This window comes from Octopus bimaculoides, chromosome 28 (assembly GCF_046866305.1).
Source record: "Octopus bimaculoides isolate indiv1 chromosome 28, ASM4686630v1, whole genome shotgun sequence".
NCBI lineage: Eukaryota > Metazoa > Mollusca > Cephalopoda > Octopoda > Octopodidae > Octopus > Octopus bimaculoides.
Genome location: NC_142955.1, coordinates 2271563 through 2290481, shown reverse-complemented (window position 1 = coordinate 2290481; position 18919 = coordinate 2271563). Strand labels below are relative to the sequence as shown.

At 35.3% G+C, this 18919-nt stretch overlaps 1 protein-coding gene across 4 annotated transcripts in view; it reads left to right on the top strand.

Annotated features, from left to right (window-relative positions):
- The window catches only part of LOC106883963 (uncharacterized), a 36333-nt gene extending 20156 nt beyond the window's left edge, over positions 1–16177 (top strand). For 3 of the 4 annotated variants that reach the window (XM_089344369.1, XM_089344368.1, XM_089344367.1), the window contains exons 2-5: positions 7166–7573; positions 9001–9038; positions 11428–11503; positions 12390–16177. In XM_089344369.1, the coding sequence (XP_089200495.1) occupies positions 7265–7573; positions 9001–9038; positions 11428–11503; positions 12390–12404 (438 nt within the window). In that variant the 5' untranslated portion in view covers positions 7166–7264 and the 3' untranslated portion in view covers positions 12405–16177. Of the gene's footprint in view, positions 1–7165; positions 7574–9000; positions 9044–11427; positions 11504–12389 lie in introns of those variants that run through there. The other variant, XM_089344370.1, reaches the window with a different exon arrangement.
- Positions 16178–18919: the final 2742 nt, after the last annotated feature.

Sequence of the window (18919 nt, the reverse complement as noted above, 5' to 3'; positions counted from 1 at the left end):
CGGGAGACCAGCAACCTTAGGGCCGGCCAGACTCTGTGTGTAAATATATATATATACACGCACACATACATACATATGTACAGTTTGTGTGTGTATATATATATATATATATATATATATATATATATATATATATATATATATGATTCAGGCGTAACTGTGTCGTAAGAAGCTTGCTTCCCAACCACATGGTTCCGGGTTCAGTCCCACTGCGTGGCAACTTGGCCAAGTGTCTTCTACTAATAGGCTCCGGCCGACCAAAGCCTCGTGAGTGGATTTGGTAGACCGAAACTGAAAGAAGCCCGTCGTGTGTGTGTGTGTGTTTATATATATACATACACACACACGTTTGTGTGTGTGTTTGTCCCCCCCCCCCCATCGCTTGACAACCGTCCCCGTAACTTAGCGGTTCGGCAAAACAAACTATAGAATAAGTACTAGACTTACAAAAAATAAGTCCTGGGGTCGATTTGTTCGATTAAAGGCGACACACACACACACGCACACATATACATATATAGAGAGATATACATATATATTTATAGAGAGATATACATATATATAGATATATATGTATATATACATACATATGTATATATATGTGTGTGTGTGTGTTTGTTTGTTGTGCTTATGTTATGTTTGAACAAAATGAGCAGTTATATGGGGTGCTTAAAGCAAAATTCCACCCACAAAACAAAGAAAATAAATTCTTTTAATCCGTGCCCTAGCATTGCTGCAGTTCAATGACTTGAAACAAGGTAGAAGAAAATGGATATTTTTGAATGAAATTTGATGGTCAGGGGTTTTCAAACTTTTTGACTTGCGGACCCCTTTATATTTCAGGCTTTACCTTAGGGACCCCCTTATAAACGCTTATGAAATTTATACATAAATATTTGCTTAAAATAAAAAATATATTTTTACATTTATTTATTTAACAGTATTTAACAAACCGGTTTATTGTCAATTAAAAGATTTCGATTAAAAAACACATATAAAATCAAATTGCCCATAAAAAGTATTTGCTGTACACGGACCCCCTGTGGTCCGCGGACCACAGTTTGAAAACCCCTGGTCTAGATTCCGATTACAAAAACATGGTATATGTCCCTATGTATGAGTCTATCCCCACAGCTTATTTTTCTCACAGAGGTTTCCAATATAATCGAAATATCTAGTTCAACTGAAAGATACTCGTGGAAAATTTCATTAAAAAATAGCCATTTTTCTTAAAGTTATGAACGAACAAAATCGATGGGATGGGCACAATTGAGTAAGTATGCCATATATACGTGTGTGTGTGTGTATACATATACATGTATGTATACACGGCAGAAATTGGTGACTCAACATTCCAATGGTTTTGAGTTCAATTTTCCTGTTTACGTCATGAAACTTGCGTATATAGGTTGTGTGTGTGTGTGTCTGTGTGTGGATATATGTATTTATAGATATATAGACTGTGTGTGTAAATATATATATATACACGCACGCATACATACATATGTACAGATTGTGTGTCTTTGTGTGTGTGTATATATATATATATATATATATATATATATATATATATATATATATATATATATATATGATTCAGGCGTAACTGTGTCGTAAGAAGCTTGCTTCCCAACCACATGGTTCCGGGTTCAGTCCCACTGCGTGGCACCTTGGCCAAGTGTCTTCTACTAATAGGCTCCGGCCGACCAAAGCCTCGTGAGTGGATTTGGTAGACCGAAACTGAAAGAAGCCCGTCGTGTGTGTGTGTGTGTGTGTGTGTATGTATGTATATATATATATATATATATATATATACATACACACACACACGTTTGTGTGTGTGTTTGTCCCCCCCCCCATCGCTTGACAACCTTCCCCGTAACTTAGCGGTTCGGCAAAACAAACTATAGAATAAGTACTAGACTTACAAAAAATAAGTCCTGGGGTCGATTTGTTCGATTAAAGGCGACACACACACACACGCACACGCACACATATACATATATAGAGAGATATACATATATAGTTATAGAGAGATATACATATATATAGATATATATGTATATATACATACATATGTATATATATATGTGTGTGTGTGTGTTTGTTTGTTGTGCTTATGTTATGTTTGAACAAAATGAGCAGTTATATGGGGTGCTTAAAGCAAAATTCCACCCACAAAACAAAGAAAATAAATTCTTTTAATCCGTGCCCTAGCATTGCTGCAGTTCAATGACTTGAAACAAGGTAGAAGAAAATGGATATTTTTGAATGAAATTTGATGGTCAGGGGTTTTCAAACTTTTTGACTTGCGGACCCCTTTATATTTCAGGCTTTACCTTAGGGACCCCCTTATAAACGCTTATGAAATTTATACATAAATATTTGCTTAAAATAAAAAATATATTTTTACATTTATTTATTTAACAGTATTTAACAAACCGGTTTATTGTCAATTAAAAGATTTCGATTAAAAAACACATATAAAATCAAATTGCCCATAAAAAGTATTTGCTGTACACGGACCCCCTGTGGTCCGCGGACCACAGTTTGAAAACCCCTGGTCTAGATTCCGATTACAAAAACATGGTATATGTCCCTATGTATGAGTCTATCCCCACAGCTTATTTTTCTCACAGAGGTTTCCAATATAATCGAAATATCTAGTTCAACTGAAAGATACTCGTGGAAAATTTCATTAAAAAATAGCCATTTTTCTTAAAGTTATGAACGAACAAAATCGATGGGATGGGCACAATTGAGTAAGTATGCCATATATACGTGTGTGTGTGTGTATACATATACATGTATGTATACACGGCAGAAATTGGTGACTCAACATTCCAATGGTTTTGAGTTCAATTTTCCTGTTTACGTCATGAAACTTGCGTATATAGGTTGTGTGTGTGTGTGTGTCTGTGTGTGGATATATGTATTTATAGATATATAGACTGTGTGTGTAAATATATATATATACACGCACACATACATACATATGTACAGATTGTGTGTCTTTGTGTGTGTGTATATATATATATATATATATATATATGATTCAGGCGTAACTGTGTTGTAAGAAGCTTGCTTCCCAACCACATGGTTCCGGGTTCAGTCCCACTGCGTGGCACCTTGGCCAAGTGTCTTCTACTAATAGGCTCCGGCCGACCAAAGCCTCGTGAGTGGATTTGGTAGACCGAAACTGAAAGAAGCCCGTCGTGTGTGTGTGTGTGTGTATGTATATATATATATATATATATATATATATACATACACACACACGTTTGTGTGTGTGTTTGTCCCCCCCCCCATCGCTTGACAACCTTCCCCGTAACTTAGCGGTTCGGCAAAACAAACTATAGAATAAGTACTAGACTTAGAAAAAATAAGTCCTGGGGTCGATTTGTTCGATTAAAGGCGACACACACACACGCACACATATACATATATAGAGAGATATACATATATATTTATAGAGAGATATATATACATATATATAGATATATATGTATATATACATATGTATATATGTGTGTGTGTGTTTGTTGTGCTTATGTTATGTTTGAACAAATATAGGTAGTGTATGTATATAGACTTTATATATTAGTATGTAAAGTACCAATTTGTAACGTGGTAATATATTTCATTAACTTGTAAATAGTTTTGTTACTTTCACTTGGAGGAGTTCATATCGTCTCGACCCAAATTTTCTTAACTACTTTCTGTAACTTGAACAATTTTTTCACTTCAGTTTGTTTTTTTATTTATTCATTTATTTAATGTCAGATTTTCTCTAATTCAAACATCGACCTAATCCTGAAAAGCACAAATGGGGGGAATATCGTTTAAAAATATGTAATTTAAATAGTTATGGTTAGGGTGAGTAAAGGTGACGTTGAGGAAACGAATGCTCTCGTTTTTTTTTCTTTGCATGTATGTATAATATATATATAAATATATATATATATATATATATATATATATATATATATAAAGTGAAGTATATTTGCCACTTAAATGTGGTTGATCCCTAAGGGTGGATGTTACTGTTGCTTTTAGCCCTAGGAGAACATCTGTGTGTCGATAGCTAGCTGGAGGAGATGTTCTCCTGGGGCTAAAAGCAACAGTAACATCCACCCTTAGGGGTCCGCCACATTTAAATGGCAAATATACTTCACTTTATCGTGCAGTTAGTACCTCGTTCAGAGATTTAACATTGCTTATATATATATATATATATATATATATATATATATATAAATTGTAAATCCAAAACAAAAAAATAACAACAAAACTACAAAGGATTTCGCGGTACACGTGTTTCAAGCTCTACATGTGTATAATATAATATAATATAATATAACATAATATAATATGTGTATAATCTACAATGTAAAGCTATCCTCAGCCGCAAAATTATTTCTCTCCCAGATATATATATATATATATATATATATATATATATATTTATGTTTTCTACAGACAATATATATATATATATATATATATATATATATGTTTTCTACAGACAATATATATATATATATATATATATATATATATATATATATCGTTTGTAGAGAATAAATCCGGAGAAGCACATTCTAAGATGTAGAGCAGTGAACATATTGGGGAGGGCCCCCAGTTTATGGGATCGCCCTGAGTTTGACGTCTACAAAGGTTTTAGCTGATATGCATGTATGATTTGTTTTGCAAGTTTCCTGGTGTGAAATCGTTGTGTTAAGGTCGATATCACTTTACACAGGGATGGTCATATTTTGCCAATTAAACACATAACATAGTTGGTCGTCATTCTTTTCCAAAATGAACCTTTGTATTCATACAAAACTCTCACACCCACATTCTTTGTTTTGTCTTATTCTGTCCATGTTTTTCTTAATGTAAGCCTTTTGTGTTTAATAAAGAAATTATTAAGTACCAGTAAAACACTGGGGGTTGATGTAATCGACTAGTCCTCTCTTCCAAAATTTCATGGCCTTGTGCCTTTAGCAGAAAGGATCATTATTATTATTGTTATTATTATTATTATTGCTTTTGTCTAATTGCTTTCGTCACTCTTTGACTGTCTCCACGTACCACACACACACACATAACGAGCTTCTTTCAGTTTCCGACTGCCAAATCCGCTGACAAGGTTTCGCTCAGCCTGTGGCCATAGCACATGGTACTTGCCCAAAGTTACACGCAGTTGGATTGATCCCGTAACCATGTAGTTGGGAGACAAACTTCTTAACTATGCAACTACGCCTATTTTTAAGAGGTCATGGGTGAACAGGTTTTTGGGATCTGACTATATGCCATAAAGCTAAACCGTTTATTGACGGGAAACCTTAGGTAATCCCATAAACCGTCGTTCTCCATTTAAAAAAAATATATATATATGGTTTCAATCGTAGGGCTGCGACCATACTGGACGAATACACACACACAGCACACCCGGTAATCTTATGAATGCGTATATACACAAATATAATTATGTGTATTTACTATATACTTATTTTAAAGTTAGTGGGGTGGCTCGAGGGCCGTGAGTTTCTTAGATTGAAATAATAAAGGAATAGATGTTCATTCGAAGTCCCGTGGGTGTGGCTGTCTTTATATAATATATTACGAGTATGCGGGTGCTTCAGGGTGAGCGCGCGCGCAAATGCTCTGTCATTTCCGTTACGTAAACTTACACAAAACTGAAAGTAAATCACAAACTCCGGCAGCCATTTTTCTAAGAAATATATATCACATCTATATATTCACACACACCGTATGTATGTGTGTGTGTAGTCTTTTTATCTGCGTTAGGCATTAGACTATGGTCATGCTGGAGCACCGGCTCGAAGGACTGAAACAAATTGACCCCAGTCCTTTTTTTTTTTTTAAGGCCTGCTAATTATTCTATCGGTCTCTTTTTTTTTTTTACCGAACTGCTAATTTACTGGGATGTAAACAAACCAACGCCGGTTGTCAAGCGGTGATTGCTGGTGGGAGGATCAAGCAAAACACACGTATATGTTTGTGTCTGTGTTTGTTCTCCACCTGACCGCTTGACAACCGGTGTTGGTATGTTTACACACACACACGACTGGCTTCTTTAAGTTTCCGTCTACCAAATCCACCCGCAAGGATGTGGTCAGCCCGAGGCTTTATAGTAGAGGACACATGCCCAAGGGGCCACACAGTTCTATATTTATTAAATAATATTAAGATCAATAAAAAAAAATACTTAAGTACCAGTTATGCACTGGGGTCAATGTAATCGACTTAATCCCTTCCCCTAAATTCGAGACTTTGTACTTTCCAGTAGAAAGGATTATTATTATTATTATTGTTATTATTATTATTGTTATTATTGTTATTATTATTATTATTATTATTATTATTATTATTATTATTATTATTATTATTATTATTAAGGTAGTGAGCTGGGAGAATCGTTAGCATGCCAGGTGAAATGCTTAATGATATTTCATCTGCCTCTATGTTCTGAGTTCAAATTCCGTTGAGGTCGACCTTGCCTTTCATCCATTTGAGACCGATAAATTAAGTATTAGTTATGCACTGGGGTCGATGTAATCATGTGAACCCCTTCCCCAAAATGGCTGCCTTTGTGGCAAAATTTGAAACCATTATTATTATTATTATAATTGTTATAATTGTTATTATTGGCGAGCTGGCAGAAACGTTAGCAAGCCCGACGAAATGCTTAGCGGTATTTCGTGTGCCGTTACATTCTGAGTTCAATTTCCGCCAAGGTCGACTTTGCCTTTCATCCTTTCAGGGTTGATTAAATAAGTACCAGTTACGCACTGGAGTCGATGTAATTGACTGAATCCCTTTGTCTGTCCTCTCTTATGTTTAGCCCCTTGTGGGCAATAAAGAAATGGGAATTGTTAGCGCATTGGACGAAATGCTTAGTGGTATTTCGCCCATCGCTACGTTCTGAGTTCAAATTCCGCCGAGGTCGACTTTGCCTTTCATCCTTTCGGGGTCGATTAAATAAGTACCAGTTACACACTGGGATCGATGTAATCGACTTAATTCCGTTTGTCTGTCCTTGTTTGTTCCCTCTATGTTTAGCCCCTTGTGGTCAATAAAGAAATAATAATAATTATTATTATTATTATTTCAAAGTGTATTTTATTCTAATTCACAGATAACGGCAACAACAGGAAGAAGAAGATCAACATAAGAAAGGAAATATCTTGTCATTAGGAACCCAAGAAGAGTATAAAAAAACAAATAAACCAGAACAATGAATTCCCCACCCACTTATTCGGAGCATGACCCAAACAAGAGTGCACCTATAATGGGACCCCCTCCACCCGGAGGAGCATACCCACCTCCTGCTGGTTTCCCACCTACTGGCTACCCACCTGCTGGTCCGCCACCTGCTGGCTACCCACCTGCCGGCTACCCACCTGCTGGTTACCCACCTGCCGGCTACCCACCTGCTGGTTACCCACCTGCTGGTTACCCACCTGCCGGCTACCCACCTGCCTGTTACCCACCTGCCGGCTATCCACCTGCAGGGTATCCACCACAGCAGATGCAGCAGCAACAGGTATGTTGTTTTCTATTAAGCATTTTCTTATCAGATAAAACTCCTACAGACATTTCAACTTTTTTTACCCCTAAACACTTCAACTAAACATATCAAGGGGGTGGGCCAAGGATTTTACCTCACTTTATATTCAAACTAGCCAGATCAGGCTTCTCGCATGTACCCTACAATGCAAATCAAATACAAATACAAAATATATATATTAGGTTGGTGCATAATTATTGCGGCTTTTTTTCAATAAATTTTATTCGACAAAAACAATGACAACATTTAACAAACCATTCTTAACCCTTTCATGACCAACCTAGCTGAAACCACCTCTGGCTCTGTAGTACAAATATCTTGTTTTCATAAGTTTTGAATTAAAATCTTCCACCAAACCTTAGTCACAATTTCTGTTCCTAACATTAGCTTAATGATAACGAAGTTATTTTACTAAATTCTTTGTTATATTTAAAATTAATTGAAAGAAACACAGAGCATCTCGACAGAAATACAGTAACAAAAAGGTTAAAATATATATAATAGGGAAACCATTCTTAACCCTTTCGTTACCAACCCGGCTGAAACCACCTCTGGCTCTGTAGTACAAATGTCTTGTTTTCATAAGTTTTGAATTAAAATCTTCCACCAAACCTTAGTCACAATTTATGTTCCTAACATTAGCTTAATAATAACGAAGTTATTTTACTAAATTCTTCGTTATATTTAATGTAATTGAAAAAAACTCAGGGCATCTAAAATAAATACAGTAATGAAAGGATTAAATTATTATTCCGGAACATATTCGCCATCAACTTCAATTTCTGCTTGATATTTTGTTTAAATTTTTTGTTGAATAAAATTTATTGAAAAAAAGCTGCAATAATTTATCACCAACCTAATATATATATATATATATATATATATATATATATATATATATAGTTGAAATTTACAGAAAAACAAAAGACAAAGACAGGTGTATGAACAAAAAATTAGTGTTTTAATTTGATTCTTGGGAAAGTGAGAATGTTTTTTACATTTTGAGCCTATGCTCTTTATATTTATATATATATATATATATATATATATATATATAGATGTGTGTGTGTATATGGCCGATGCCAGCACTGCCTTCACTGGTTTTCATACCAGTGACACATAAAAAGCACAAACCGATCGTGGTCAATGCCAGCCCCCTCTGGTTCCTGTGCCGGTGGCATGTAAAAAGCACCCACTACACTCTTTGAGTGGTTGGCGTTAGGAAGGGCATCCAGCTGTAGAAGCTCTACCAGATCAGATTGGAGCCTGGTGTAGCCTACAGGCTTCCCAGACCCCAGTTGAACCGTCCAGCCCATGTGAGCATGGAAAACGGACGTTAAACGATGATGATCATGATATATAAATTTCTACTCTGATTCTCTACAATTTCTATTCTGTTGCAGACCGTTGTGGTACAATCAGGAACTACCATTGTACAAAAGTAAGTCTCTCTCTCTCTCTCTTGTTTTATCTCTCCCTCTGATCATTTTCCTTTCTCTTTCTATCCCCCTTCCTCTTTGATTCATTCTCTCCCACCTCTCTTTGCCTCACCTCTGTCTCTACTACCTCCTGCTAATCCTCTTCTTTCTCCCTCACTCTCTCCTCTTTCTGTCCCTCCCTCTTTCCATCCTTTCCTCTCTATATACACCATTTTGGTGCTTATAAAAAAAAAACAAATGTTTGTTTATATTTATATACATGTGGTTACACATTTAGCTTTAAAAGCGTCTAAAAAGCAGATTGATGTGGTAGTGGGCTGCTTAGCTTAATGGTAAAGCACTCAGTTGAAGTCTTCAAGAGATGTTGGTTCAAGTCCATGACTGTTTGTTGACAAATTTTTCTGCTTTGTAAGGAAAACATCAAATTTGAGTCAACGATTTTATGTATACCACCATGCCTCCAAACATTTGATCATATATAAATATTACCATGGCCTTTCAACATATAAAGAATACATATATAAAAAAAATCACAGAAGGTAAATAAAAATACAGATATATAGAATGGCATATCAAGAAGGTATAAAAAATCGACTAAAAATTCTAAAGTGTGTCATGCGACTAAAACTCTAAATGAAATAAAATATCAATCGACTAAAAAAAATTTTCTTTATACATTATATATATATATATTTATATATATTCATTAGAAATGCAGAGACGCCTATAATAGGACATCTACTCGCTAGAAATAGCAGCAAAAATACTACATACCACAAAAGTTAGGGATAATTTCGAAAGGAAATGAAAAATAAAAACTTATCCCTAACTTTTGTGGTATGTAGTATTTTTGCTGCTATTTCTAGCGAGTAGATGTCCTATTATAGGCGTCTCTGCATTTCTAATGAATAATACATAGTCTATTGACTGTTTTTACTCTCGCTAGGCCACTGGTGGTAAATAAAATTTCTAAAATTTTCTTTGCCACCCTATAATTTATTAATTATTAATTATATTTATATATATGTATACGTATGTGTGTAAGTGTGCAGACCTATGATGAAAGATTTTCCAACTGTGACCATCCCATCTTATATTCAATAAGATCGAGGGTGAGTCAAAAGGTAATGCTATTTTGTTTAGGACAGGTATAATTACCAACACAGGAACATGTATCATGCATCAAAATGAAGCTGGTCCTCTGTGGATCACATCCCTACTTTTCAACAAAGTCACCGTTTCTCTCAATAGCAATGTTCCACCTTCGAATGAGAGCATGTATCCCTGCCCCGTAAAATTCTGTTGACTGTTCTTTGAGCCACTTCACCACAGTTTTCACTTCTTCATCACTGGAATAATGTTTGCTTTTGAAGCCCTCTTTCATGGGGCCGAAGAGATGATAGTCCATTGATGAGGAAGTGAAAACTGTAGTGAAGAAGTGGCTCAAAGAACAGTCAACAGAATTTTACCTGGCAGGGATACATGCTCTCATTCGAAGGTGGAACATTGCTATTGAGAGACACGGTGGCTATGTTGAGAAGTAGGGATGTGATCCACAGAGGACCAGCTTCATTTTGATGTATGATACATGTTCCTGTGTTGGTAATTACACCTGTCCTAAACAAAATGGCATTACTTTTTGACTCACCCTCGTAGCTGTGACTAGACTGTCTTTTACGAGGTCTGATCAAAAAATATCTGGATTAATGCTATTAAAAATGAAAACTAAAACAAACATCAATTCAGCATTCAATCTCCTTCAAAATAGTCCCCTTCTGAAGCCAGACCCTTTATCCAGCATCATTTCTATAGATGAAAACATTCCTGGAGCTCCCTTTTTGGGGATAGCAAGCAGTTGCCTCATTGCCTTCTCTTGGACTTCCTTCATGTCTCGAATTCTTGTTCCTTTCATGTGGGATTCCCTTCAAGCCTTTGTTTCGGGATCATAGCCATAGACCACCCCAATTAAACACCTATTACGACCCTTTTCTAACAGTTTTCATCTTCCTCATCTCAATCAAAGAGATCCTACACAGCTGAAACCGAATCTTGCTTTTCAGACGATCACATTCTGCACAGTTTACTTCCAAGCACTGCCACAAACGACAGAAGCGAGCAAAAACGTTATAATAACTTAATGTGCATGTGGCACAATGTTTGGGGTCAAACTGTGCCATGTGGTTTCACTCTGCATACTTTAGCTTCATTACCATAGCAACAGATCTTTGTTTCAGATATAGTGTATCTAGGACTACATAATCTAATGTGTCCTTTTTTTTTGATGATGTTATTTACTCACTGACAGATGTGTGTGTGTGTATATTATGCATGGGCTCCATTTTCACAATATTGACACTTGACCTTTGACCCTGTGTGACTTTTCTATTCCAGAGATGAAATAAACCACCTTCTACACTGCATCATCAGTTTCTTTTTCCCTCCTTGGATCATAGTCTGGATGTGTTTGGTAAGTATAAAAGAGTGTATAATATTATCTCTCTCTGTCTCCCATATATATGAGAAGCGAGCGTGGTGTGTATATGTATTTGTGTGTATATATATATATATATATATGTCTGTGTGTGTGTGTGTGTGTATATATATATATATATATATATATATCATTATCATCATCATCATCATCATCGTTTAACAAAAGTTTTCCATGCGGGCATGGGTTGGACAAAATAAACAACCGCTGAGGATTGAACACAGGACCTCTCAGGTGTGAAGCGAGCGTGGTGTGTATATATATATATATATATGTATGTGTGTGTCTATATATGTCTGTGTGTATATATATATATATATATATATATATATATATATATATATATATACATACATGTTTGTGTGGAACCTGGCATATACTTTCTTGGCAAGATCTTCAAACATCTCCATGATCTTGGGTCCACCAGGATAAAGCAGTATTTTGAAGGAGTCCACCAGAATAAATTGTATTTTTAAGGGCCTCTGAGCAACGTTTGTTTTCGTTGTATGTATGGCAAGACCCAGCTAGATATTTCGTTTTCTAACATTTTACAAAGTTCAACCTACACAAGTTAATGGGTGAAAAACGAAATAGGAATTTTGAAAGAAGTTTTCTATAAAACTAATTTTTCAACATCAAATGGCGATAGGGGTTTACCGGAATAAAATAGTATTTGAAAGGGGGCCCCATAAATTAAGAAAAAGAACAAACTGTTGAACCCTCTCTATAGATGATGACAGTAGTGGTGTGGTGGTGATAATAGTAACGGTGGCGATGTTGATGATTATGATGATGGTGGTGTTGATGATAGTGATAATGATGTTGATGATAATTAATTTTTTTTTTTTTTTTCTCTTTTCAGTGTCTCTGCCAATAGAAGATATGATAACGAATTTTATGCGTGCCCTAATTTTCCTCCCAAATTATTCTTTTATACACATGCATATAAATGTAATACATTGGTGTGTATGTATGTATATGTATGTATATATATATATATATATATCTTTTACATTTTTACTTGCTTCAGTCTTTGGACCTGTCATGCTGGAGCACCGCCTTAATTTCTAACAAACTAACTTCTCTGGTACCTTTTTGTCTATTTTGTCATTCTCTGAACCGCTGTGTGTGTGTGTGTGTGTGTGTGCATGTATATGTACATATACACGCTCATATATATATATATATATATATATATATATATATATATATATATATATATATATATATATATGTTTATGTAATATATATATGTACACATTTTATATATGTGTAGCTGTATGTACACGTGTATATATGTATGTGTGTTTATGTGTAATGTGTGAATGTATATGTATGTATGTATGTACACGTGTGTGTATGTGTAATATGTGTTTGTACACATACATCTATCCTACAAATCTTAAGTGCTCTTCGTAGTGTAATTTTATGCACACTCACGCACGCACACACACACACACACACATGCAGAAATATATACATACATGCAGGTATACATACACACACATATATCATACGATACAGACAAGAAAATAAAAAGGGGTAGTTAAATATATATATATATATATATATATATATATATATATATATATCCCTCTCTCTCTCTTTGGGAGAGAGGCACAAATATATATATATATATATATAATTCAGTGTGAAAATTTTGAGAATATTCTGCAACCCTTTAGCATTGAAACTGGACCTGTCCAGCCCAAATATTCTGCCTGTTTTATGTTCAGACTGAAGATCTGGTCTCTTACACCAACCTCACAATGTCATTTCTATAAATGAACAATCATTAAAGTCTCAGATCTACAAAATAATTAATACTTACTTCTAAAACGTTGTCTCTAAATAAGCATTTCATTTGACAAGGATCTGATTGCTAAAGGGTTAACATGTTCTTGCTAAAATACTCATAATTTCCAATGTGTTGAGTCTTCCTTAACCAAATCATTCAGGTGAATTATTCCGACCCTGTTTTTTCTTCAATTACCCATTGTTTGGACTTATTCTTTGTAAGCCCAGTACTTATTCTATCGGTCTCTTTTGCCAAACCGCTAAGTTACGGGAGACATAAACACAACAGCATTGGTTGTCAAGCGATGTTGGGGTGACAAACACAGACACACACATACATATATATGACGGGCTTCTTTCAGTTTCCGTCTACCAAATCCACTCACAAGGCTTTGGTCGGCCCGAGGCTATAGTAGAAGACACTTGCCCAAGGTGCCACGCAGTGGGACTGAACCCAGAACCATGTAGTTGGTAAGCAAGCTAAATAACACACAGCCACTCCTGTGCCTATATTTTATTAAAGGTTTTTCTTTACTTCCTTGTTAGATCTACTTAGACGTAGTTCATTAGGCCAAGCTTCAGAATCGTTTGCTCATTAGCATCATTATCCCAATTAAATAACATCATTCTAACCCTCACTTTATTCTGACGATGATTCCCTTTTTTCTCTGGCCTCATCATCAGAGTGAAACGATGGTAATAAGAGCCAGCAATTTGACACAGATATGTGGCATAAACCAGAGAAACCTTCCAGGACTTTTTCATAAAGTCTAACATTGATGATTTTTTCTTATTTTTTCTTTTTTTTTCAATCTGAACAATAATCCATTAACCCTTTGCAACCTGTTGCCAGTTGCTTAAGCAACATGCCATTATTACCATCACTTCATTCTGACGATGAGACCATAAGACCATCAAATATTAAAGGACATAAGTGATAATGTGAAAAATCTTTAATACAAAGAGATCAAAATGGAACTATAGGTGTATGCATATGTGTGTATGTATGTTTGTTTATATATATATATATATATATATATATATATATATATAATATAGTTTTAGGGAAAATAACCAAGTTTTAAGAACTCATCGATGAAAATCCACTATCACATATAGAAAAATTAACAATTAAAAGCACAATAAATGAGTCATTTTATTATCTTTATCTTATGATATTTACTTTGTTTTATATTATACTCATTTATTGTGCTTTTAATTGTTAATTTTCTAGATGTGATAGTGGATTTTCATCGATGAGTTCATGAAACTTGGTTCTTTTCCCTAAAACTATATATTTTATATATATTTTATCTATAAAGCTCAATTTAATTTTGATTTTTTATAAATTGATTTTAATTGAGTTTTTACCTGTAATTTTGGATTTTGTCCCTAATATTATTATATATATATATATATATATATATATATATATATTAAATATATATATATATACAATAATAGGATAAACTCTTATATAAGAATTTATCAAGTAGTTATCGTGAAAAAAATTTCATAGGGAAGAATCTATCGTTTTTCCCCAAATCATATTTATCTAGTCATATATATATATATGGGCATAACTATACAAGAATGCCTCACGTTAACTACCGTAATAAACACATTTTTACCGAATGCGAGGAAATGCAGCCTTCAAGGAAGCTAGCCTTTTAAAAACAGACTGAACTATAGATTGCCGATTTCATGATCATTATAGTAATATATAATCTTCACTTGCATTCGGTTTATTGCAGTACTTAACATGAGGCATTCTTGTATAGTTATACCCTTATATATATATATATATATATATATATATGTATTTGTATATGTATATATAATGTGAGCGTATGTTTTTAGAAAAAATTCTTGATATCACTAAATAAAAAGTTGTTTTTTTTTTTTTTAAATAAAAATTAGCATATGAAAATCTTTTAAAAGGGAAATATACATAAGCCTGATGAGAGGGAGTTTTTATCTAAGCACTTATCACTGTTTGCAGCTTTAGAAAAACAAGAATCTGAAAAATCAAAAATAGCATAAAGTGCTTACACTAAAACTTCCTTCCATCAGGTCTGTGTTTATCTACCATTTAAATATATAATATATATACATATATATATATATATATGTAATTTTCTATATTTTAGAGATGAGGAATTATGTACATTATTTACATTGGATAGATACGTATCTTCACCTTTGTTACCACATTTCGGCTGGTGTACTCTCCAGCCTTCATCAGGTGTCTTGGTGGGATTTCAAACCCAACTCTTTGATTAATGGGGTATCGTTCTCATTCCTAAGGAATTTTTTTTCTGATGTTGTTATCTATTCAAGTCACTGCTTGGGGTGTTAGTTGAGCAGTGGTTAAGAGCATGGGCTTACTAACCGCAAGATTCCAGGTTCAATCCCAGGCAGTGACTTGAATAAATAGCAATAATAACATCAGCAAAAAATACCTTAGGAATGAGAACAGAGTACCCCATTAGTCAAATAAAGGGTTGGGTCCGAAATTCCACCAGGACACCTATCCGTCCAATGTGATTATTCATTTTTGGTTTAGAAAAAAATCTTTAAATACACATTTCCTAAACTATCAATTAATGGACCTCTTATCAGCTTCCAAAATTCTGGGAATACAACGCAAGATTCTGTACCCGGTATCAAGTAAATCCCTATTTTTGAAGTTCATTAATTTGCATACATACGGTTTGTTAAAAAGTGGGTTTTTTTTTTTTTTTTTTAAATTAAAATTTTTATTTCTCTAAATCAATTAACGATAATTAAATATACTCCGTTTCGAATTATATTAATTTGTATCTGTTGAATAAAATCATATTCTTTACTTTTCTTCATTTTATATTCATTCTATGAGATTCTACCGAGAGGTCAACTTTACCTTTCGTCCTTTTGGGGTCGATAAATTAAGTACCAGTTGCATACTGGGGGTCGATCTAATCGACTGGCACCCTCCCCAAGATTAGAAATGAATAGTCATCCTATGAACATTTTAATGTGTTCTTGGCATATATGCTTTAAGAATTGTAAACGGATTAATCACCAATTACCAAACGCACCCCTACCACACACATTTTTTAAAAGGTGATTAATCTTGTTAACAAAATTCAATCCATTAAAGATTTTAAAAACAAAATTTCAGTTTTTTGTTTTATTCTGGTCTTCTGTTTCAAATGTAGGTTTGGCAATGTGTTTGCTTCCCAAACACATGGTTCCGGGTTCAGTCTCACTGCATGGCACCTTTCTACTATATAGGCACAGGGCCTGAAATGTTTGGAGAGTTGGGGCAGTCAATTACATTGACCCCCAGTGTTTCAGTGGTACTTAATTTATCGACCTTGAAAGGATGAAAGGCAAAGTTGACCTCGGTGGAATTTGAACTCAGAACGTAGAGACAGACGAAATGCCGCTAAGTATTTCGCCCGGCTCGATTAGATCAACCCCTGTACAACATAACGAAATACAAGGTAGATAACGCCTGAAAAGTATTGCAGAGTAGTTGCCCTTGTTCGATGTAACAGTTTTTTTTCATTTTCACTTCAGCAGAATCTTAACAGTGTGGAAAGCGCGTGGCTTAGAGGCTAGAGGTATTTAGCACGCGATCGTTTAGTCGTGGGTTCGATTTCCGGGTTCGCGTTTTTTATTTCACGTTCCTCCAGTCCACTCACCTGGCAAAAGGGATTTAGTACCTGTGTTTTCAAGGGCCAGCCCTGTCAAATTGTGTTACACTGAGTCTCCCTGAAAACCACGTTAGGGGTACGCACGTGTCTGAGGAGTACTCAGCCACTTGCATGATAGTTTCATGAGCAGGCCGTTCCGTTGTTCGAATGAACTGTAAAATTCGTCGCCATAACCGACGAAGTGCCAGTTAATCTGAACAGCTCCAATCGATCTATAATAATGCGTCCATTTGCAAGTAAATTTTAACTATATATATATATGACGGGCTTCTTTCAGTTTCCGTCTACCAAATTCCCTCACAAGGCTTTGGCTGGCCCGAGGCTATTAGTAGAAGACACTTGCCCAAGGTGCCCATGTAAACTATGATGAAAAGAAATATGAGAAAGATATGGTGTGTAATACTGTTTGTACAGGGGTTCCTTGAGGCATGTAATTTATTTTAAGGGTTACCCGAGGATAAAAAGGTTGAGAAACACTGCATTAGAGTGACACTTCATCAGAGATGCATTAAAGGTGCAACTCTGATGAAGTGTCACTTTAGTGTCTAAAACCACAAATATGTTTTATGTAAATTTTCATTTCGAATTGTTACTCTGCTTTTTTTCTTTATTTGTTTCGGTTATTTGACTGTGGCCATGCTGGAGCACCACCTTTAGTCAAACAAATCGACCGCAGAACTTATTCTTTGCAAGTCTAGTACTTATTGTATCGGTCTCTTTTGTTGAACGACTAAATTACGGGGATGTAAACACACTGATATCGGTTGTGAAGCAATGGTGGGGGGGACAAACATACACACACGCACACTCACACACATATATAATATATATATACGTTGGGCTTCTTTCAGTTTCTATCTACCAAATCCACTCACAAGACTTTGGTTGGCCTGAGGCTATAGTAGAAGACACTTGCCCAAGGTGCCATGCAGTGGGACTGAACTCGGAACCATATGGTTGGGTGCCAATTTGTTGCTTTGTATTAAGCATCTTGTTTTCAAATTTTAACACAAGGCCTGAAATTTGGTGGGAAGAGGTGTAGTAACGCCTTGTCTTGTGCGCATGCGTAGTCATCAATATCCAAGTTTGGCGCCCTGATTCTTTCTCTTTTCCCGGCCGGGTGGCCATGAGCATGGATGTGTCAAGCTGTCTCTCCATCATTTCAACTTTGGAGACAGCTCACATCAACATTCCAACGTCTCAGCAACCATGCTCTCTCACAGAAGGCGTCTCAGCAACCAAGATTAAAGCTGCCTATTTTCCTCCATAAATAAATATTGTTGTGTTGATAGTTCAGCGTTCCGTTGTTTATTTAGAATTTAATATAGGAAAGCAGGTATACACCTAATGGTGTATAACCACTTTCCTATTGAGGTAAGTCAATTAGATCAATCCCCAGTACACAACTGGTACTTAAATTATCGGCCCTAAAAGGATGAAAGGCAAAGTCAACCTCGGCGGAATTTGAACTCAGAATGTAGTACTTGGCGTGCTAATGGTTCTGCCAGTTCACTGCCATGTATCTATGTATTAACACACGTAAGCAATATTTCACATTAGCATCATAGAATGGCAAGGCTGCAAAAAGTGAAAGACAAGAAGCTGGCAATGTCCAAAAATAAACTTGGTGCTCCAGAGTAAGGGGAGAACCAAAAATATAACTGAATGCTTAAAAGTAAGTGATTAAGTGTTGTTATTACAGATTTCTGGATGCAAATATTCCTGACAATAATTGGACAGGGTACGAAAATAGATTTGGTCTTCCTGTATGACTGAAACGAACAAACAAACAAATAAATGGTGAAAAATAAATTGTTGGCTTTATTCACCACCATCACCACCATCATCATCATCATCATCATCATCATCGTTTAATGTCCATTTTCCATGCTGG